The sequence below is a fragment of the Amblyomma mixtum genome, chromosome 10 (assembly GCF_055824585.1).
Source record: "Amblyomma mixtum isolate Tamu chromosome 10, ASM5582458v1, whole genome shotgun sequence".
Taxonomy (NCBI): domain Eukaryota; kingdom Metazoa; phylum Arthropoda; class Arachnida; order Ixodida; family Ixodidae; genus Amblyomma; species Amblyomma mixtum.
The window spans coordinates 17265939-17289208 of NC_143021.1; the positions used below are offsets into that span (position 1 = coordinate 17265939).

Here is a 23270-nt window from a genome sequence, read left to right on the forward strand (position 1 = left end):
GGCCTTATATAGATCGATATCGTGGTGTCTGTCTTTTTAGCATTATACAGATCCATATCCCAGCTATTGGGGCAGTGCTGCCTGGGGAGGGGGGAGGGGGGGGAATAGAGTTATGACCCGGACCCGTGACTTCAGCGGCGCACTCATGTCCTCTTGGCACGGACGACCACACTGATTCGGGAGAAAGAGCTTTAGAATGCTTAGGACGCTTTCAGAGAGTAGGATGCCATGCCACTCCTGTGATGGAAAGATCGCAGTTAAGGTACACAGGGCCATGCTCTTGTCTTAACAAGGGAAACTTTCGGGCTCTGCTCTCTAAAATGTGGGCTGACTTACGCGGTTCGCCGGGCCCGTTCAAATACTCCAATTTTGTGTTACTTTTTTGGCGTTCACAGTGTCCATCGTAGTTCACCTCTGCTTCACCTCCGCATCACCCCCTCTCCACAACTTTGCACTTGGTGAGGAGCCAAACAAAGGCGCATTATGATGCAGCCAAATGGGGTGGCCGTCATCTATAACTTACCTTTCGCGCTACTGATTAATATAGTAAAGCTGTGCAGATTAAAAGACGTATTCCGCTGGCTATTTGAAAAATAATCAGTGTACGTTTCGTCACTTACGCGGAGAGCGTAATGTGCGAACCACGGGCCCCTGAAAGAAGAAAACTACTCTGCAGACAGATTGATCTCTGAATGACAGATTTTGCTAAAATAATCATTGCATTCATAGGCGTAGAAACGGTAGACTTCCACCCCATCTTGACTGCAGCTGCAATCCGCTCCTCACCACGTGAAAAGTTGTTGGCAGAAGCACAGATGCACAGAAGCACAGACAAGGAGTGAGAGACAAGGGTCAAACTGATTAGATACATTGACAAGCAGTGTGTGAGTGTTTTTCGACAAGACCGCATCATAGCCAGCTGGTAATTTTGACCATGGTATACAAACTGAAGTATCTTCCACTCTACTTTTGAACTTTAGTCTCTGCCTTACTAAGACGTTCAACGGGGATAGTTGGTAAAGATTCATGACGACACACAGCGGAATAAAGACGAGGAACCAGAGTTCTCTGGGGAACTCTGGTTCCTTGTCTGTTTGCGCTGTTTGTCACTACAAATTCCTTACTAACTGGAAAATTTTGGTGCCTTCTTTCATAGCTGCTTCCTGTCAGCCCAATAGGGTACCCTTACGTGTGCCTCTACCTGCCCAAGAAGCAGTTTAACTACGCTTCTGTAGAGGGGGATGCGGTGAAGTCATCGTTGTCACCTCTTCGGCCTATGGAAGGTCAAAATTTGGAATATTTAATTGGAAGCATGAGGAACAAGAGAGAGGTAAATTCAGTTGTGGTGAAGCTTGGGCCAGTTGGCTGGCCATTTTTCTAATGAACCACGCACCGGAAACACGGGATACGAATGTCAGGCAGACGAAGATAACTACTGTCATAGTGAAGACGACTGCGACTGCGTTTTGCGTCGTCTACCTGGGTTTAGCGACCTTAAGGCTCCGGTGAGTAGATTCTTAACAAGAGAGAGAGAGAGAGAGGACATTTTGACATGACAGGCAGAGGCTGACTTGACGGGGTTGCCCTACAGCTTGCTGCTTCTTCACGGTGGGTTTTAGGAGGTGGAGGAGGGGTGGCGATGGAAACAGGGAGAAAAAGTGAATCCCAACAGCCTCAAGGAGGGTACCGCCCACTAGCGAACCCACCTGTACTGCACACAGGTCACAGGTTAAGCATTCTAGAGAGGCTCAAGGTCTTTATGGCCCAGACCGAGCCAGATGACATTGCCATGACTCCAGAGACTGTCGCGTGTCCACTTATTCGTAGAAGGAAGCAGAGTAATGCCTGTTGTCTTAGCGAGCAGATACATGGTCTGATAGATGCCTCAGTGTGAAGTCCGGTTTGCGGCAGTTCTTGCTGCCGGTCCAGGACAGCTACGGGTCCCGTCCACGCGCACGTGGGGCAAACACAAACATTATGACATCCTGATCAGAATAGTCGTCCCGCGTGCTGAATCTAATTCTCGAGCTTCGGCCTGTCTGCCAGGCGAGCCTTGGCTTCAGCCGCCTTCAAGTGCCTGATTTCCCTTGCGCAGCCGAGGCCAATGTACGTGGCTCGTGGCTGCTGGTGGCGCTGGTGGTTCCGGGTCACCTGATCTTCATGACGCTCATCTCGCTGCTCAAGAACGGCACGGTCAAGCTCAGCGCCCTCTTCGTGCTCTTCTACGTCGTCGCCGCGATACTTCAGGTGCGTGCGGGCTTTGGCCGGCCTGTCCGGCTGGTGGTGGAGGAGGCTTTTCAATTCGTAATGTTGATGATGATGATAATGTTGGGGGAGAAAGTCTATGAATCTACGAACGGAAGTGGGTCTCTTACGTTAGAGGCACGTCTCTTCTCTAACCTGCAAATAAAAGAACGGGATCCGGAATCCAGTCCGTGTTCAATACATAAATAAAAGTAAACATTTTGTATTTTGAGGACTATATACACGTGCAGGGTATACAGTGTTTCCGTTTACAGTATTGCCCGATATAACACTTCAAACACATGATGCTCAGTATCATGATGTATTTCACGACCATGATTGCACTACGATTCCGGCGCAGTCGTTTACCTAGGTAGTTTTACGTTTGTCTACAGCAGTCGACTGCCCTCAAGACCTACAAGGCACTGTTTTGCTTCCTGAGAGCGACTGTTTTGAGGGGCCAATTGTGATTGCGCCCCTCGCCCTTCCTTTCTCTCCCTTCTCAATCCCATCGTCCCTGTTCCCCAGCGCAGGGTAGCCAACCAGAACAACCTCCTGGCTAACAACCCTGCCTTCCCTTTTCCTCTTTATCTTTCTCTCTCTGCTAGCACTCACTGGCATGTTGATATCCATTAACGTCGTTCGTGGAAGGATGGGATGGGTGCTAGCACCAGCTCATTTCTCGCCAGAAGCGCGGCAGCTACAGAGAAGTATGCAGACGGGTAATGCATTTAACACGAGGAACATTCACTTGCGGTCATTTATGCAGAGGTGGCACTAATGCTTAACACGTCCCTTTACTTCAATACCTGTCGTGGTGCCTTGTCGACACTGTCCTTCGGCTGCTACCCGAAGGTCATGAGGTCGAATCCCACCCGCTACTGGTGCATTTCGATGGAAGTGAGTTGCAAAAATGCCTGCGGGCTGTGCGATGGCAGCAGACGTAAGAGTCGCAGGTGGGTGACGCTACTCGAGATTACGGCGCCCCCATCCATAGTAGCGGTCAGTATGACTTGCAGCAATCTGGATATGGATGGAGCATCATTTGCGAAGCAGCTCAACAGAGCACGGCGATGGTTCCCTAGGCGACAGCCGACAAGATATCTGTGGTATATGTCGCGACACACGTTGTTTCTGTAAAGCGCAAACCGCTCTTTCCTTTGATGCGTTGCACATCACACTGACCGCGTCTGTACCTTTTCTCGAATGGCCACAGCGCACGCGCTAACCTGCCATCGTAAAAAAAATTCAGGGGGCACTTTGGCTCTCTAAAGTGCTGCAAGGCGAAAGCCTTTCCTGGCGCACTGCTTGGAATTGACTGCGAGGCTGTTTTTGCTGTACTAGTGCTTTATTTGACTACACATTACAACTACATACTTTGACTCCCGACTTTGACGGTTGTATCCACGGCTTTGTTCGCAGTAATGAGGTATGTAATGTGGTCACCCACGGACGCCTTCCGCCCCCTGTCAGAGCGGACGACAACTATTTTTTTAGTTGTCATCTGCTCCAAAAGGGGTCGTCAGGCATCCGCGGGTGACCTCATTACTGCGAATCCGCGCACTCTGACGTCATAACCATTTCCACCAACCGAAAAGCATGACACCTCTGCTGACAACCTTCTGCTGAGAACCTCCTCCTGTTGACAACGTTCTGTCGACAACGATGGGGCATTAAAGGCTTTCGCCTTAACAGGTGGCGCAGGGCCCCGCTGAGAGTGCTGAACCCTTGCGCAGGTGGCCGTACTGCTGCTGGCCACGAGGCGCATCGTTCGCTTCCTGTGGCGCCGTGGCATGGACCCCGACTCGACGGCCATCCCGTACGTGACCGCACTGGGGGACGTGCTGGGCACCGCCTTCCTGGCCGCCGTGTTCGCGCTCATGACACCGCTGGGCGTCGACACCGAGCTATGAGCAGCGGACGCCCAGTCCGAAGAGAACGTTGTGGACTCGGCAGCAGAGGGATGAAACCATGCTCCGTGAGCGCGCGACGGACATCGACGTGCAGATTTCCATACGCAACCGTCGTGCGCAGCGCACAGCTGAGCCGTGATGGTGACGACCGTACGGGTCGGCTAGCTTCCTAGGCAGCACGGTGATTTTACTGCTCACGATTATTACCGGTCCGCGCCGAGTGGCGCCCCCTATATCCTGCCCTTGCCGAGTCTGCGTGCGACTCGGATGTGATATCAGCCGACACTTGCCGTGAAGAGCAGGCGTCGAGCTTCATTTTTTATTAACGACTTGCCGAACTGTCCATGACTATTTCAGGAGAATGAACAATGGCTCCCGTGATGTGCGGTCCTTACGTTTAGTTTTATATATGGTTTTACTTTTCCGTGTCTCTTAAGGCGCACTAGCTATAAATAATGAGGCTAAGGGAAAGACGTGTGTGCAAGGACAACTTCCGCGAGGCAAAAGAATGGATGTGTTCAGCGCTGTTTGCCTGAACCCCTCGTCAGGCCCTCGACCGAAGCGTTCCTCTAAGTCCTTGCGGTCTGCTCTCACCTAGATTTTACATTAAACAAATCATTCCTTTTGCACTGGTGACTTTTAGTGGGAAATGAGGCATGCACGATTCCCCTGTGTGCGTGTGTGCGAATCGAGGTGCTGGTTTGCATAGCACCTCCATCTGGTGAGGCACGGTGATAAAACTTGACGTGGCAAGGTTGCGACGCGCTTCAGTAATGCGCTTGAACTAGCTCATTGTGACGAGTGGATGCCGCCTTTGCGCGTGCAGTTGATATGACTCCGCGTGTGTATGTGCATGCGTTTCTGTACAGTGTCTGTCTACACTTTGTTGATATAATAAATGCGATTTTGAAAACTTACGCCCTCCTGAGTCCTTTCAGGCATCTCTGTATCAGATGAAAGGAGGGAAAATTCCGCGCCTCCTATGCCGTGGCAAAGGTAACCGTGTTTTAAGAAGACACTGCGTACTCACCTGCATAACTACGTCGAGTGGCCGCAGGTGACCTCCTCAGGAGATGTGAGGACTTACGCTCTCCTTTTTCGAACTGTATTCGGTGCTCCGCTATGGTGGGTATTAGTTGCTTAGTCAGCGCGAAAACTTGCACCTTGCCTCTTGTATCCTTGTGCACATATCTCCTGTTATGAAGTAGCGACCATTGAATTTAGAACACGCTTTATAGACCTTCACAATAAGGGCTTCTTGGGCGTCTCCACATTGCTCACTGGGTTGTTGCCTGCACCCCACAATAGCGTGGTGGAAATGGCAGTGGAACCGGTTTGCAACAGTTCAGAGGGGGCGTTTCGACATACTACTCGCCTGATGGAAAGGTTTATACTTAGGACATGCTGTCTTCTCCTGGAACATTTTTTTTCCCTTCCGCAAGCACAAGAAACTTCGTGCTAAAAAGGCATCTCAAGGCCTGTGAGAGTCAGGTCAAGGTCTTCAGCGGGCCGCGCTGCTCATCCCTCGGTCGGGACATCTTAATGGCAGTATTAAGGCAGCAGAAATTGGCATTAAAATGCTATAAGATAGAGCGTGGTTCTTTGTTTCCGGCGCAATGTATCCGAACTTAGAGAAACAGAAGGAGCGATACCTTCGGTTTGGATTGTGCATTTGGTACGTCGACAGCCTGCTCAGAAACCATAGATTCTTTTACATGTCCCACTGTTCGCACTTCACTGAACCGTGCAAGTATGTACACTCCTCACCCACGCTTTCTCGTCAGAGGTCCTCAGGCCACAGCGTGCACACGTAGTGGAATGAATGCCCCTTAAATGCTCCGTGTAGCGGAGCATTCAAGCCACACTTCAAGCAGCTCTTCTGTGGTGAGAAGACTCCCAACATTTGAAGACCCTTTGGCCTTTAGTTATGCCGTGATGGCTTTGTTATGTTACTGAAAGGAAAAGTTGGGCTGAAAATTGTTGTGTAAAGCTCTACCTACGTTTCTGCTTTTTTAACGTAGGCGTTTCGCCATATTCTTAACATGGCGAGCGGAATAGCGCGAGGGTACAGTAACTAAGCTTGGTAGGCGCCGTGTCCGTTGAGAAGGAAGTTGCATCGCCAGGAATTCACTGGCTCCAAAGCTTAAGCAATTCAAGGAAGTACGGGCCAGTCGGCTAACAAACTTTATGTAGACAGCAGCGGCATGAAAACTCGTCACAACCTCCGATTGGGCACATGAATAAAATCTTTGATCTCGATTGCTTTCACACTGTAACTATTTTACTCAGCACTACAAACATCGTTCGGAGAAAAAGCTGTGCTGTGTGTGTGTGTCCGCGCCCGAATCCTCCACCCTCGGCGCCTCCAGTGGATGAGATCTGGGCACACTTCGGGCATGGAAGGTGTCTCCTCCGGGCCACCATCCGGCGGGTGCATAACCCCCGACCTCCTCCACTCGAGAAGCCTCCTCTGGGGACCACCCGACCATTATACCCTCCCCACTCGCCAGAAGCCCAAGGCGAAATCTAATTTGAAGACTCTATGGGAAGGACATTAGTGTAATAGCGAAATGCACAACTAATTCTGCTAAGTTGTAACTCTTTCTTGGGGGACTAATGCCGACAAGGGAGGAGAATTTCTCCAAGTGGTTTACCCACAACAATAAGGGCAGGAGCATTCTCCAGTTCCTGCCCGAAAATAACTTACATGATTTCATATAGTATAAAGCGAATAAACATTATACCTTTATGACAAGTGTGCGCAATAAAAAAGTTTTAACACACATTTGTCGCGTCACGCTGTAGATCGTCGCATTTTTTCATTTTATGTGTTTACATTTGTATATGTGAAAGAAAAGAGCGAGTAACAGCTTGACTAATCCTCGTTCCATGAAAGTCAGTAGAAGCGTGTGCTTTACAAAGCGATTCGCACTGCAGAGTAATGTAAAAATAAGAAATGCATAGTTTGTACAATGCCAAACCAAGTATACGAACAGCAAGTCCTTATACTAGGTCAGTGGAAGTCACATGCATGCTCACATACGAAAACAAAGATACCACTCAAGGAAGCGAACAACGGCGATTGCGTCTGGAATATTTACGAAAAACGCACTGGAGGTTAATTAAATATAAAAAACTTCGGAGAATAAAGCTAGGCACAGGCAGCGAGAAGGATAAACTTTATTTCCGCCGACAAAAGTAGCAGACGGTGTGGGGCTATAGCCCCATCAAGTGGCTACGAGCCCGTGGCGTTCGGCGACTTCTAGGGCTCTTGTCACAACCCGTATCTGTGTGTCCGAGTCGGAACTGAGCAATGCGGCCTCCCACTGGTCGGAATTCGAGAGCTCCAAGCCTCGACGCAAATACCGACAACGCAGGCGGCATCGGTACGTTGTACTGGTTTAACAGCATTTTCAAAAGGGAACCATTCATGACGAAAACCAATAATTACACTAACTAAACTCGAGCAGACGGCAAAAACAAATGCTTATTTATTTATTTTATCCTCAGGGCGAGCATTACAGAGGGGAGTGGGTAATACATAACGCTGACAATGGAAAAAAGAGCAGAGAACAATAAATTACCAAAATATAGATAAGAAAAGTGATCAACACAATATATAATACATTATGAACGGTAACAGTAGATCGAAATAATACAGGGTAAGAAATTGTGGCAGTTGAAGAAGGAAGATGGTTGGAGTCGCATAACGTGCGAGAAATAAAAGAATCCATGAAGGTTTTAGTTTTGCATGTAGAAATGCCTACCTTATGTATGGGATCTGTGCGGCGTGAAATATATGAAGGTGAAGAAGTAACTCGCAGCGAATGGACTCGTAATGAAACATTTTGTGAAGGAACAGGCGTGCAAGTTCGCATCGTGATGCAAGTGAAGTTAGTCCCAAGGTAGCCTTCATAGCAGTTAGGATCGATGCACGCTGAAAGTCGGAGGATAAAGCGCACTGATTTGCGTTGTGCCACTTGCAGTAGGTCGATCAAACTCTTAATACCGGGGTCCCAGATTGGTGACGCATATTCTAGTTGTGAGCGCACAAGTGTGGTACTACAGAGCAGAAGTTTGATGTGAGTTGGGGCTGCGTGCAAGTTATGTCTCAGGTATCCGAGCATGCGATTAGCTTCGTTAATCATGCATTCAATGTGTGCGTGCCAGCTAAGGTTAGTCTTCATATGAATTCCGAGGTACTTATATTGACGCCGTCCATTCGTCGTCATTGTTCTCGTGGAAACACGACAGCGCGGAATGCGCGCGAGCTCGCCTTGAGAAAAGAAAGAAGCCGAAGTGTGGGGCAAGCGAATGCTCCGCTTTTGGGCTGGTACCGACGTCCGCTGCAGTCGAACCACGTGTGACGTGCCCAACCGTGCCTGACATACTGAACCACATGTGACATCTGGTGGAGGTGCTGGGTAACGCATTCCATGCCTCGGACTCCCCCAGCAAGCAGGGATTCAAGTCCTCGAGGGCCATCTGCCATCGAGGTGACGCCTGTACACCACAGCAGCCGCCGGCTCCAAGGCCTTCAACCCGAGTTTGGGCTCCTGAAGTCTCGTTCGACCCAATCGGTTCGTCCAGCGCCATCGTCGACGACCGTCCAGCCCGAAATAGGCATGCAGACGACGATTAGTGCACCTTCCGTTGTGCTGCAGCAGCCTCGGGAGCCACCGATCTTCCAAGGTTCTCCAGGCGAAGACCCAGAAGACAGGCTGGAGAAATTTGAACTCGTGGCCCGATACAACAGGTGGGCGGATGACTCCAAGCTTCAACACGTATTCTTTTCGCTGGAGGGCGCAGCTCGTACGTGGTTTCAGAACCGGCAGTCGTCCATAACAACGTGGAATGTATTTATTGTATTTAAAGAGCAGTTCCTGAAGGATTTCACCACGGTGCTTCGAAGAGAACGGGCCGATCTGCTCCTTCAGTCTCAAATTCAGCTCACAAATGAAAGCGTGCTTGTGTACTTCGAAGAGATGACGAAGTTATTTCGTCGATCTGACCCGGATATGGCCGAGCAGAAGAAACTTCAGTACCTTATGCGAGGTGTAAATGAGCAAATCTTTGCCGGACTGGTCCGCAAACCACCGAACACGGCAGCAGAATTTCTGTCGGAGGCCACCACCATGGAAAAGACACTCGATATGCGGTTGCGGCAATACGAGCGTCAGCCTTTCGCCATAACTGCGGCAGCTACTGAAATCAATACTGCTGACGTGATCCGCGAAACCGTACGCGCTGTCGTTCGCGAGGAGCTCCAGAAGCTGTTCCCGGCTACGCCGCCTGCGGCAACGGTTTCTACCCTCTCCGAGGTTATTCGGGAAGAGGTGCAACATGCGCTTACAACCCCAGCTCTCTTTCAGCCGTCTACAGCCCCACCGCTAATGACATACGCCGCTGTTGCTCGTCGCGCACCACCGCCGTCGCCGAGTCGCCTTCAGGAAACCCCGGCCCGTTTACGGCCGCCACCACCTGCTCGTCCTGCTCCAGCGTATTCCCCCCGTAAAAGTGACACCTGGCTCACTCCCAACTACCGTCCACTCTGCTATCACTGCGGTGAGCCGAGACACCTGTACCGCAATTGCAGGTATCGTCAGATGGGCCTGCAGGGGTTCCCTGCCGATGCACCCCGTCCGCAGCCTGGGCCGCGACCCAGGGAAATCAACGACTATCTGGCCGAATCTGCCGGCGGGACACGCAGGTCGCCATCCCCACGTCGCCATCCCCCCAGGTCGCCAAGCCCCCGCCAGGAAAACTAAAAGCAGCAACCTTAGAGGGGGAGGTTGCTCATCGACGCAATATACAAGACCCTCCTACGCCGCAACTAGGTGGCCACCTGATGCCACGACCGACTGCCGTCCAAAACCGTGATACGCCGACTCGACGTCAATGCCACCTGACGAATCGAAGCGAACCCGCGCCGCACCGCAGCCGTGACCGAACACCGCACCGTACCTCTCACACGACGTCTACGACAGCAAACCTGAGCATTTCCCTCGACGGAACAGACGTCCCTGCACTCGTCTACACGGGCGTATTACTCTATCCTCAGTGAAAATTTCGCCGCAACTCTGAAAAAATTACGAGGAACTTTAGCGGCTAAAGTGGTGAAAGGCGAAAGCCTGAGTGATGCATTCTGCTACGCGATTGTTCACTTCACATTTTGTTGGTGCATTAATTAACTGCCAATTAATGACGCTTAAGCTTCGCCTTTAGGAGTGGAACGCGACAGCGTGTTGTAGCGCTGCCAGGGAGTCCACCGAACGCCACCACTCGTTCGGCGCGATGCGTTGCCCTTTGAACGCAACGCTTTTTAAGGAAAGGAAATGGGGCTGTAATTCTCTGTCGTCTCGGTGGACACCTGAGCCGCACGGTACAGGAAGGGAGGAAGTGTGAGTGAAAGAAGGAAGAGGGGCCGTAGTGAAGGAAATGAAAATTGTATTTGAGGAAAGGAAATTACGCATTAGCTGTCTCACATACCTCAGTAGACACTAGTCGAAAATTGTATTTGAGGAAAGGAAGTTGCGCAGTAACTGTCTCACATATTTCGGTAGACACCCGTCATAATTCGCGCGTGGTGACGTCACGACAATTTGGGCCAATCTGAAACGCTGACAAATACGCCTTGCTCGTCGGTAAATTGGTTTTTGAGGAAAGGAAATGTATCTGTCTCTCGTATCTCGGTAGACGCCTAAACCTCGCCATAACGGGGAGGGAGGAAGATGGGAGTGAACGAAGACACCGTATTCACTAGACGCATCTTTGTTCATTCCAAACCATCGAGCTGGCATGGCGGTGTGGTAGCGTACTCGACTCGCACTCCGGAGACCGGGGTTCGATTCCCAAGCTCGGTTTTATTTATTTATCTGGTCATACTAGAAAGGTTATTTAGACTAATTGGTTAAGTAAGCAATTAACTAAACGCAGTCAAACTTACTTGGAGCATCACTATTAAAGGGATCGCATCCATCCAAGGGATCGCATGCAACCAATTAAAGGGATCGTATCCGTAAGGGATACGATCCCTTTAATTGGTTGCATGGTTACTAACCTAAGTACAATTGGCCCCGTTTGAAATTCGCGCACTTTGACGTCACGACCGTTTCGACCAACTGAAAAGCGTGACATTTTCTGTCGACAACTGCTGCTTACAACGATGAGGAATTAAAGGCTTTCGCCTTAAAAGGTCACCACTCCGTGGGTGGGCCCACAGATTAGTACAGCCGGGGGTCACTTAGTTACACCGACCGGGACTTGCACATCAAGAGTAACAGTTCAAGGCGCAACCTACCTGGCAACGTTCGTTATACTCGAAAATTGTTCACATGACGCCATTCTCGGAATGGATTTCTTGACCGAGAATGGAGCGGTCATCGACCTCCAGTCAAAGGCCGTGTGTTTCTCCACAGAGAACACAATACACAGAGATTCAGACCATACTACCGCACTTTGCATCCTGGATGACCACGTCACCATTTCACCTCGTTCGAGTCTCGTAGTTTCTGTCGGCGCCAAGACTGTGCGGAATTTCGAAGGCGTCGCGGAAGGCAACCAGATCTTGCTTTTTGCCAGGAGCCTTGCTGTCGCCAGAGGAGTAGTTAATCTCGTCGATCGAGCAACACAAGTGCTGATAAGCAATTTCGGTGGTGCATACCAACATCTGAACGTGGAAACCGTTGTGGCTCACGTCAATGCCATCGCCCATGTCAGCAGCACACTCAGTATTTCCACAATGTCGTTGTCGGAACAGCAGAGCCCAGTCACTGGTTTCACGTTCGACGTCAATCCAGCACTTTCCCCGACGCAGCAACAACAAGTTAAAGATCTTCTGCGCTACGGCGACACCTTCTCGGTATCATCGCGTGTTGGACGAACACACCTAGCGAAGCATCGCATTATTACGGACGATAACGTGCACCCTCTCCGACAGTCCCCCTACCGAGTGTCTCCCGCTGAACGCGACGCTATTGGCCGCCAAGTCAAGGAAATACTCCGCGACGACGTAATTCGTCCTTCCCGGAGTCCCTGGGCAGTGCCAGTCATCCTTGTGAAGAAGAAAGACGGAACATTGCGTTTCTGTGTAGACTACCGTCGCTTAAACAAAATCACCAAAAAGGATGTCTATCCTCTCCCCCGGATCGACGACGCTCTGGATCGCCTCTGTAGCGCGAAATACTTTTCTTCGATGGACCTCAAGTCAGGTTACTGGCAAATTGAGGTCGATGAGCGGGACCGTGAAAAAACAGCCTTTATTACTCCAGATGGCCTATATGAATTTGCGGTCATGCCCTTTAGACTATGCTCTGCACCGGCAACTTTCCAACGCCTCATGGATACCGTTCTTGCCGACTTAAAATGACAGACGTGTCTCGTCTATCTTGACGATGTTGTCGTCTTCGCCCCGACTTTCCAGGAGCATCTTCACCGGCTCGAATTGGTCCTACAAGCAATAAGGTCTTCTGGACTCACGCTCAAAAATGAGAAATGCCACTTTGCGTATAGAGAGCTGAAGTTCTTAGGGCACGTTGTGAATCAAGCCGGTGTTCAGCCTCATCCTGAAAAAAACAACAGCTATTGCCCATTTTCCGCCGCCGCAAGACTTGAAAGCTGTCCGCCGTTTTCTTGGATTGTGGCCGTATTACCGTCGCTTCGTGAAAGATTTTTCTCGCATTGCCGAGCCGCTGACGCGCCTAACAAGGACGGACACACCTTTCAGATGGGAAGCCGCTCAAGAAAATGCATTCCGCAGTCTTCAAAGCCTCCTGCAGGCGCCTCCCGTTCTGGCTCACTTCGACGTAAACGCTGACACGGAGCTCCATACTGGTGCCAGCAACATCGGCTTAGGTGTTGTCCTGGTCCAGATCCAAGCAGGTCAAGAACGGGTCATCGCTTACGCAAGTCGGTGTTTGTCACCAGCCGAATCAAACTATTCTGCTACCGAGAAATAATGCCTTGCCATTGTATGGGCCACTTCGAAATTCCGACCGTACCTTTACGGCAAAAATTTTAAGGTGGTGACCTATCATCATGCTTTATGCTGGCTCGCAAGCCTCAAAGACCCATCCGCTCGCCTCGTCGGATGGAGTCTGCGGCTCCAGGAATACGACATGACTGTCGTGTACAAATCCGGGCGCAAGCACTCTGACACCGATTGTCGGCCCCGCGCCCCAGTAGATCCTTCTACAGACGCCTGTAATGATGACGACATCTTACTGAGTGCTCTCAGCGCCTCCTGCCTCGCTGACCAACAATGCGCCGACCTCGAACTTCGAGATGTAATGGAAGTTCTCAACGGCAGCAACACGACCGCCCCGCGCGCTTTCAGGCGCGTGTTGTCATCTTTACGCATCCGCAATGGTCTTCTGGTCAAGAAAAATTTCGCTCCAAACAATACGCAATACCTAATCGTCGTACCGACTAGCCTGCGCAATGAAATCCTCCAAGCCTCCCATGACGAACCAACTTCTGGACATTTGGGGATAGCCCGTACGCTAGCCCGAATCCAAGATAATTACTACTGGCCTCGTCTCCGTGCTGATGTCACTCACTACGTCAGAACGTGCCGAGCCTGTCAGCGTCGCAAGGTGGCGTAAACCGAACAAGCTGGGTTCTTGATGCCCATTAGACCACCCACAAGGCCTTTCCAACAAATAGGAATGGACATGCTGGATCCGTTCCCACGTTCGAACTCTGGCAACAAATGGATAATTGTCGCGACGGGCTACCTTACCCGCTTTGCAGAAACGTCAGCTCTACCCAGCGGCACCGCTTTAGAAGTCGCCAAGTTCTTCGTGCATCAGATCGTACTCCGCCATGGGGCACCTGAAGTGCTGATCACTGACAGAGGCCCTGCGTTCATGGCTGAGCTGCTCCAGGAGATCTTGGTTTACAGACATACCGACCACCGCCGAACAACGTCGTACCACCCTCAGACGAACGGGTTGACTGAAAGACTGAACCGAACCTTTTCTGACATGATCTCCATGTACGTCGATATTGAACAGAAAACGTGGGACGAAGTGCTCCCTTATGCCACCTTCGCCTGCAATACAGCCATGCAAGAAACAACGCAGATGTCCTCATTCCACCTCGTTTACGGCCGTGCAGTGACGACGATGTTCGACGCAATGTTACCACATCTGGACGACTCTAGCCTTCACACTGATACCTACACGTTCCTGGAACTCGCCGAAGCGGCTCGCCAACTGGCCAAAGTACGAATTCAGGACCAACAACTTCGAGATGCACATCGCTACAATCGGCGCCATCATGACGTCCATTATGCGCCTGGCGACCGTGTGTGGGTGTGGTTCCCTATTCGGCGACGAGGACTCAGCGAAAAACTCCTCCATCGCTACTTCGGACCATACCGCGTGGTCAGGTCATTGGGTGACCTCAACTACGAGGTCATTCCCGATGGAGTTCAGAAGTCCCGACGGTCTCCGTGCCCTGAAGTGGTTCACGTGGTCCGCCTGAAGCCTTATCACGAGTGGTAGCCTCGCCCACTAATCCCGTTCAGTCCTTCCGACCACTCCACTCACTCCCAGCATCGGGACGATGCTTCTTTGTGCCGGGGAGTAATGACACCGTCCATTCGTCGTCATCGTTCTCGTGGAAACACGACAGCGCCTAATGCGCGCGAGCTCGCCTTGAGAAAAGAAAGGAGCGGAAGTGTGTGGCAAACGAATGCTCCGCTTTTGGGCTGGTACCGACGTCCGCTGCAGTCGCCTACTTTGACGCGCCCAACCGTGCCTGACGCACTGAGCCACGCGTGACAATATTTTGTAAATGGTTCAGGTAACGCACCGTTAAGAATATATACGGGAAAACCACTACTAACACGATAAATGCGCACAAGTTTTAGAATGTCAGGATTCAGCGTTTATACTCCAAGTTTTACACCTTGATGAGATAGCGTTAAAGTCAGACTGAATCATGTGCTTGTCACTATCATTTGTTATTTCCTGAAAAAGAACGCAGTCATCGGCAAAAAGATGTACAGAAGAAGAAAGATTACTGGGAAAGTCTGATAAATATAAGAAAAAGCAGACGTTGGCTTGGGGAACACCGGAAAGAACTGGTGAGCGATGGAATTAACGTTGTGGACTGCAACAAACTGCTTACGATGTGCAAGGAAAACTTGGAACCATTTTAGAATGTCGGTGTCTAATCCTACCGTGCGCAGTTTTTGTGACAAAAATGACGGGAGACCTTATCAAATGCTTTCGCGAAATCCAGGAGGGCGTACAGTCGGCGATAGAGCGACAGGTCTAAAATTGGTTCAAGTTTGTGTGTGAATAAGAGTAGCTGTGTTTCGCACGAATAGGACTTCCTAATACCGTGCTGAGAGGGATGAAAAAATGAGTTAGACACAAGGACAGTGGTATTGTGAAAAGATTCTGCATTCTATGTTCCTTCGTCAATAAATGTGTTGCCGTCAAGCGCATTTTCTGTGAGTACAAATTATAAACTAAAAAAAACTATTGCGTTCATCTGCTTTCATCTGACCTTTGACTTCGTTTTTTGGTATAATTTATCGCCTGTTTTGTCTCGTTGTTCCTTTCATGGTCATATTCCTGGACTTTCATCGCCTACATTGCCTGATATACATTTTTTGTTGATGTAGTTTAGTGGATTCAGCGTTTTTTCATCGGGGACATCGACATCGGGGACGTCATGTCACGTGGCACATCCATCGACTATAAATCTACCGCCGAAGCTTTTCTTCGCCAGTTGGCATGTCAGCAGCAGACACGGCAACATGATAAGCAATCCCTTTTGCTTTGCACTTCAGGTCTTTCTCGGACCCCTGCTAGCGCCGCGTGAGTGGTATCAAGCGACACGTGCGAACCATGTTCAAGGATTCGATGCCGTATCAGCAGTACTGCTTTCCGACGGAGTCATCACTGAACCAGACCAACCTTGTCTATCAGCTTCCACACCTTTGACGACATCGGGGACGTCATGTCACGTGGCACAACCATCGACTATAAATCTACAGCCGGAGCTTTTCTTCGCCAGTTGGCATGTCAGCAGCAGACACGGCAACATGATAAGCAATCCCTTTTGCTTTGCACTTCAGGTCTTTCTCGGAACCCTGCAAGCGCCGCCTGAGTGGTATCAAGCGACACGTGCGAACCATGTTCAAGGATTCGATGCCGTATCAGCAGTACTGCTTTCCGACGGAGTCATCACTGAACCAGACCAACCTTGGCTATCAGCTTCCACACCTTTGACGACATCGAGGACGTCATGTCACGTGGCACATCCATCGACTATAAATCTACCGCCGGAGCTTTTCTTCGCCAGTGGGCATGTCAGCAGCAGACACGGCAACATGATAAGCAATCCCTTTTGCTTTGCACTTCAGGCCTTTCTCGGACCCCTGCTAGCGCCGCGTGAGTGGTATCAAGCGACACGTGCGAACCATGTTCAAGGATTCGATGCCGTATCAGCAGTACTGCTTTCCGACGGAATCATCACTGAACCAGACCAACCTTGGCGATCAGCTTCCACACCTTTGACGACATCGGGGACGTCATGTCACGTGGCACATCCATCGACTATAAATCTACCGCCGGAGCTTTTCTTCGCCAGTTGGCATGTCAGCAGCAGACACGGAAACATGATAAGCAATCCCTTTTGCTTTGCACTTCAGGTCTTTCTCGGACCCCTGCAAGCGCCGCGTGAGTGGTATCAAGCGACACGTGCGAGCCATGTTCAAGGATTCGATGCCGTATCAGCAGTACAGCTTTCCGACGGAGTCATCACTGAACCAGACCAACCTTGGCTATCAGCTTCCACACCTTTGACGACATCGGGGACGTCATGTCACGTGGCACATCCATCGACTATAAATCTACCGCCGGAGCTTTTCTTCGCCAGTGGGCATGTCAGCAGCACACACGGCAACATGCTAAGCAATCCCTTTTGCTTTGCACTTCAGGTTGGTAATCTCAAATATGAACATTGTTATCGAAGTGACGATCGTTTTTTAGTGCTGCTGCCCTGCCCACTGAGCTTTCAGTGCTTTCTGTCTTGTGTTATTACATTATCGAAAGATGCGTTGTCTTGTGGCGATATTGAAGCAAATCCTGGTCCAACTGGAAAAGAGATGCTATCGGAGTTACAAGCAGGCCAGGGTAAGATTACTTCAACAATGGAGGGCCTACAGGCATCACAGAACAAGATAGAAGTCAAGCTTTCCTCTTTAACTGAGCGGATTGACGGTATTGAGAGACAATTATCCGGCCTAAATGTCTTAGCCACGAAGGTGAAAGATATGGAATCTACCATATCAGAACTTCACGGGCAGCTTACTTTAGTTAGAAACCAGATGGATGACTTAGAAAACAGAGGTAGAAGAAATAACCTTATCATTTACGGTATAGAGGAGGACAGCATTGAGTCTAACCATGAACTGGAAGAGAAAGTAACTGTTGTGTCCCCTTGTTGCTTTTGTGTGTGCGCCCCCGCGTCCTCCCCCTAACGACAGTTCGCATCCTCCTCCTAACGACCACTCAATCCTCCTCCTAACGACCGCTTGCCCCTCGTCGCACGCTGTCGCCGGATGCCCCCCCACGGTGCGCCCCCGCACCCTCCTCCTGTTCTGGGAAGCCACTCCCTGCCGTGGACGCTTCTCCACTCCCTCCTTTCTTCGGGCGGCCAGTTCGGCTCCTGCCTCGGTCGACGCTGGTCGCACCCTCATCGGCTTTAAATAAACGAAGTCTTAAAGTACCGTGTGCGTCTTTCGCTGCATTCAACACAGCGACCGGACACGACAGTGGCGACGAGAAAGTGGATTCGACCCGCGCTACGCAACGCTATTGACAAGCCATGGCTACGCGAGGGTTTCCCAATCAGATACCAGAATTCAACGGCTCATCGTGGTCATCGTGGGTTGGACGTCTTCAGTTCTACTTTGAAGCTAACAACATCACAGACCCAGCCTTGAAGAGGGCCAACCTGCTGACGCTGTGCGGGGAGCAGACCTACGATACAGTCTGCGCCCTTATTCAGCCAAGCACACCAGCGGCAGTGTCTTACGACGACATCGTAAAAGCGCTGCAAAAGCACTACGACCCAAGGCCATCCGAGGTCTACAGCCGGGCTCGCTTCCAACGACGAGATCAACTGGAAGGAGAAACAGTGAGCGCCTACGTAGCAGCGCTCAAGAAGCTCGCTGCCGACTGCAATTTTGGAACGCTGTCGACAACAGCTACCGGGCAGGAAATGGACGCAGCTTCTTCTGCTAACACCACCATGCTTCCCTTGGACGTGATGTTACGCGACAGATTTGTGTGCGGACTGAGTGACGAGTCACTGCAGCAGCGCCTGTTCGCTGAGAAGGACCTCACATTCAGCAAAGCTTACGACATCGCCGTTCGAGCGGAGAGCGCCGGTCACCAGCAGAGAGGGATTCGCCGGAACACCGAGCCGGTACACCAGACAAGCAACCAGGTGCGCAAGCCTTCTGTTGTTGTAAAATCGGTCAAAAAGGCACAACGCTGCTGGCGGTGTGACGACCAACACAACCCCCAGGGATGTCGATTCCAGTCAGCCACGTGTAATTTTTGCCACAAGCGAGGGCATATCGAAAGAGCATGCATTACGAAACGGAGACTTGCCAAGATAAAGTCACCTTCCCAGCCTAATCACAGCGTCAACGCCTCAGAGAATACGCCGCTATCTGATCCCCATGGAACAACATCAGCAACACCATCTGTGTTGTACGACCTGAACACCATGAATCTCGGCACGCGACCGAAGATTTTTACAGAAGTAAGCGTACATCACCAGCTGATTAAGTTCGAGGTGGACTCCGGCGCAGCCTGTACTCTGATCAGTGAGGACACGTTCCGAACTTCATGGCCATCTGACGCACCCGCCCTGCAACAAGACGACACGCACCTGCGAACGTGGTCAGGACAGAATCTGCCACTATTGGGCTCTGCCAACGTGCAGGTTAACTACAACGGCCAGACCCATACGCTACCTCTGCTTGTTGTGAAGGGCACAGGATCAAGCCTTCTAGGGAGAAACTGGTTTTCTCCACTAGGCGTGATGATATGCGGCATACACCAGACGCCGAGCCAGAACATGGTTGAGCAACTGCAAGAGAAATACGAAAGAGTATTCTCGGAAGAGATTCCAGGAAACGAAGGGCCCCCGGTCACACTGGAGTTGTTGGACAACGCGCAACCCAAATTTCTGAAGGCCAGGCCGGTGCCGTTTGCTCTCCGAGATTCAGTTGAAAAAGAGTTGGACAAACTGGAGCAGCAAGGTGTCATCGAGCCGACGCAGCATTCAGAATGGGCCACACCACTTGTCGTAGTTCGCAAGAAGAACGGAACCATACGCCTCTGCGGAGACTACCGGAGCACCGTCAATCTTGCGACTAAAGCGTCCTCTTACCCGCTACCGACACCTGAAGAAGTATTCAGTGTACTGCGTGGCGCAAGAGTCTTCAGCACATTGGACCTCACCCAGGCGTATCAGCAGCTGAAGGTGAGCGAGTCAACTGCTGAATTATTGGCAATTAACACACTGAAAGGCTTGTACAAAGTCAAGCGACTGCCTTTTGGCGTAGCTGCAGCCCCGGCCATATTTCAAAAATTCATGGAGACAGTGCTTCAGGGCATCCCAGGAGTTTGTGTCTACCTTGACGATGTCATCATCAGTGGCACTTCCACTGAAGAGCATGCAGTGCGCCTAGAGCTCGTTCTCGAAAGGCTAGCAAACGCTAATTTGTGCATAAGCAAATCGAAGTGCTGTTTTGCGGTGCCAGAGGTGCAATTTCTGGGACACCGAATTGATGCGGAAGGCATTCACCCTACCGAGGACAAAGTGCGAGCGATCACAGAAGCACGAGCTCCAACAAACAAGCAGGAGCTACAGGCTTTTCTCGGACTCTTGACGTTCTACGACCGGTTCTTGGAACAAAGAGCTACCGTGGCCAACGACTTATACCAACTCCTTCGGAAAGATGTGACATGGACATGGTCGCCACGCCATCAGCAGTCATTCGATGCCCTGAAAGACCTGATTCGAAGATGTACAGTCCTCCGCCACTACGACGAAAGGAAGCCTCTGCTTTTGGCTTGCGACGCATCACCGTACGGAGTCGGCGCGGTTCTATCGCAAACTGACGAGCAAGGAAGGGAAGCTCCCATCGCCTTCGCCTCACGTACGTTGTCGCAAGCAGAACGCAACTACGCGCAACTTGACAAAGAAGGGCTAGCCATCGTCTACGCGGCGACACATTTTCACCAGTACATTGCCGGCCGGAAGGTGACCTTTATAACCGATCACCGACCGCTATTGGGCATTCTGGGACCACAAAGGCCTATGCCACCAACTTTGTCTCCGCGAATGACACGTTGGTGCATCAAACTCTCAGCGTACGACTACGCTCTGGTCTACCGCAATGGGAGTAAACATCAAAACGCCGATGCGCTAAGCCGTCTGCCACTAGACGCAACTGTTGACGAACCATTTCCACCAGGAGACGTTCTGATGTTCGAAGCACTGCCAGAACCTCCGCTTACAGCAGGCACAGTTGCAGCATCTACGCAGAAGTGCGCAGCTCTCCGGCTAGTTTACACAGCTGTTCAACAAGGCAACGTGCATAAACTCAAAGGGGACAACTTCGACGCTTACCGCAGGCGAGCTACAGAGTTGAGCACCCATCGCGGCTGCATCATATTTGGGTCCCGAGTTGTGATGCCGAGAGAACTACGCGCACAAGCTATGTCTCTCATCCACGCCGGACATCGGGGCATCGTTGCAATGAAAAAGTGCGCCAGAAGCTACATGTGGTGGCCTGGCATTGACAACGACATCGAAACAGTGGTGCGAGAATGCAAGCCTTGCCAGAGCAGCCGGAGCGCCCCGCCGAAAGCTCCTGTCCCAGAATGGGAAAAGCCAGACACACCATGGCACACACTGCACATTGATTTTGCAGGACCAATTGAGGGCTGCACTTTCCTTGTGGTCGTAGACGCCTACACAAAGTGGCTTGAGATAAGGCAAATGGGACAGACGACTTCGGCAGCAGTCATTGACAACCTCCGATCACTATTTGCAACGTTCGGCCTGCCGCGCAAGGTAGTGTCGGACAACGGAACACCGTTTGTGTCTGCGGAGATCCTCAAGTTTTATCGCGACAACGGGATCTCATCAGTTACATCGGCCCCCTACCACCCAGCGACAAACGGACAAGCCGAGCGCCACGTAGCCGAGCTAAAACGCGCCCTTGAAAGAGATCAGACAGGCTCGCTGCAGCGCCGCCTTGCGCGCTTTCTCTTCAAGCAGCACACGACGGTTCAGAGCACAACAGGCGAGACCCCCTCGAAAATGATGTTCGAGCGTGAAATGCGAACCCAGCTCACAGCCATCCTCCCCGAGCCAAAGGCAGAGACGTTCCGGGAAGAAAAAGCAATTCCGCGCTGCGGCACGCTTAATGAGGGGCAGCGCGTCCTCGCCCGACAGTTTCTGAAAAAGCCACGCTGGGAGGAAGCTACAATTGTCAGACGCATAGGCCTGCGCTCTTGGCTCGTCAACATACATGGCACAGTAGCACGCCGACATCTCAACCAGCTGCGTAGATTTACGACGCCGTCTGAGAGCTGTCCGTCAGCGGAGAGAACACGTGCACCATTTTCCCACATAGCCTGGCACCTCTTCCCGGAAGAAGAGACTTCGCCCAGGACAGACCTAGGAGACACAGCGAACAACAGCCAGCCTACAAGTGTTTCTCCCCCGAGCGCACAAAGCCAGCGCGCCTCCACGCGTGAGCGCCGACCCCCTGCACGATACCAGGCAACTTTCTAAGGGGGAAGGAAGTGTTGTGTCCCCTTGTTGCTTTTGTGTGTGCGCCCCCGCGTCCTCCCCCTAACGACAGTTCGCATCCTCCTCCTAACGACCACTCAATCCTCCTCCTAACGACCGCTTGCCCCTCGTCGCACGCTGTCGCCGGATGCCCCCCCACGGTGCGCCCCCGCACCCTCCTCCTGTTCTGGGAAGCCACTCCCTGCCGTGGACGCTTCTCCACTCCCTCCTTTCTTCGGGCGGCCAGTTCGGCTCCTGCCTCGGTCGACGCTGGTCGCACCCTCATCGGCTTTAAATAAACGAAGTCTTAAAGTACCGTGTGCGTCTTTCGCTGCATTCAACACAGCGACCGGACACGACAGTAACAAATGGTGTTTTTCAGGAAAAGCTGGGTTTAACGGTAAGTGTCGTCGAAAGATGCCATAGAATGGGTAAAAAGGAAGCAAGCAAGGCGCGACCTGTGAAAACTCCTCGATTTTCGTGAAAAAATATCAATATTACAATCATGTCATGAGCTCAAAGACTCCGGCATATCAATAGCTGAGGATTATTCAAAAGGAGTTCGAGAAATACGTAAACAATTATGGAAAAGCTGTGAAGAAGAGAGAGACGAAGGAGCCAAAGCAAAGTTATTATTCGATAAACTAAGCGTTGATAACGTCCTATATGGTTGGGACGAAGCGAAAGGTTCTCGCTTCAGGCTTAAAAAGAAATCAAACTGACTTCTCACTAATAAACCTCGGACCCTGAAAATATTAAATGTTAATTGTAGGAGTGTTCTAAACAAGACTGCTGAGTTGGATGCTCTTCTGCTTTTGCACGATCCAGAAATTGCGGTTTTGACTGAGACTTGGCTTAACGACACAGTATTTGACAGTGAGTTTGTACCCCCTGGCTACAGTTCGTACAGAAAAGACCGTGATGGTAGAGGTGGAGGCGTTAGCATACTCTTTAAGTCAACCTTGCGAATTTTCCCAATGTCTGATATACCCAATGTAGAGTGTATTTTTTGTAAAGCATACTATGGAAATGTTAGATATGTTCTTGCAGCAATGAACAGGCCCCCTAGTTCTACCGTTTCCGTTCTAGACGATCTCAAACAATATTTGTACACGAATGTCAAACTTGGTGATCGCATTATATTGTCAGGTGATTTTAATTTACCTAATATAGACTGGTCGACGTTCTCACTTGAAAAACATGACGCTTTAGGTGAAGCAATGTTGGATATTGCTTTTTCCTTTGATTTATTGCAAATTGTGGAACAAAGCACAA

General features: G+C 50.9%; 1 protein-coding gene and 1 pseudogene across 5 annotated transcripts in view; both read left to right on the forward strand.

The window, feature by feature from the left end:
• The window catches only part of LOC149325230 (solute carrier family 41 member 1-like), a 147376-nt gene extending 142302 nt beyond the window's left edge, over positions 1-5074 (forward strand). For all 5 annotated transcript variants that reach the window (XM_089562846.1, XM_089562844.1, XM_089562847.1 and 2 more), the window contains 2 exons: positions 2096-2247; positions 3981-5074. In XM_089562846.1, coding sequence (XP_089418972.1) covers positions 2096-2247; positions 3981-4157 — 329 coding nt within the window. In that variant the 3' untranslated portion in view covers positions 4158-5074. The remainder of the gene's footprint in view (positions 1-2095; positions 2248-3980) is intronic.
• A 10298-nt stretch (positions 5075-15372) lies between these two features.
• On the forward strand, positions 15373-22717 carry LOC149325232 (uncharacterized; annotated as a pseudogene).
• The last annotated feature ends 553 nt before the right edge of the window (positions 22718-23270 follow it).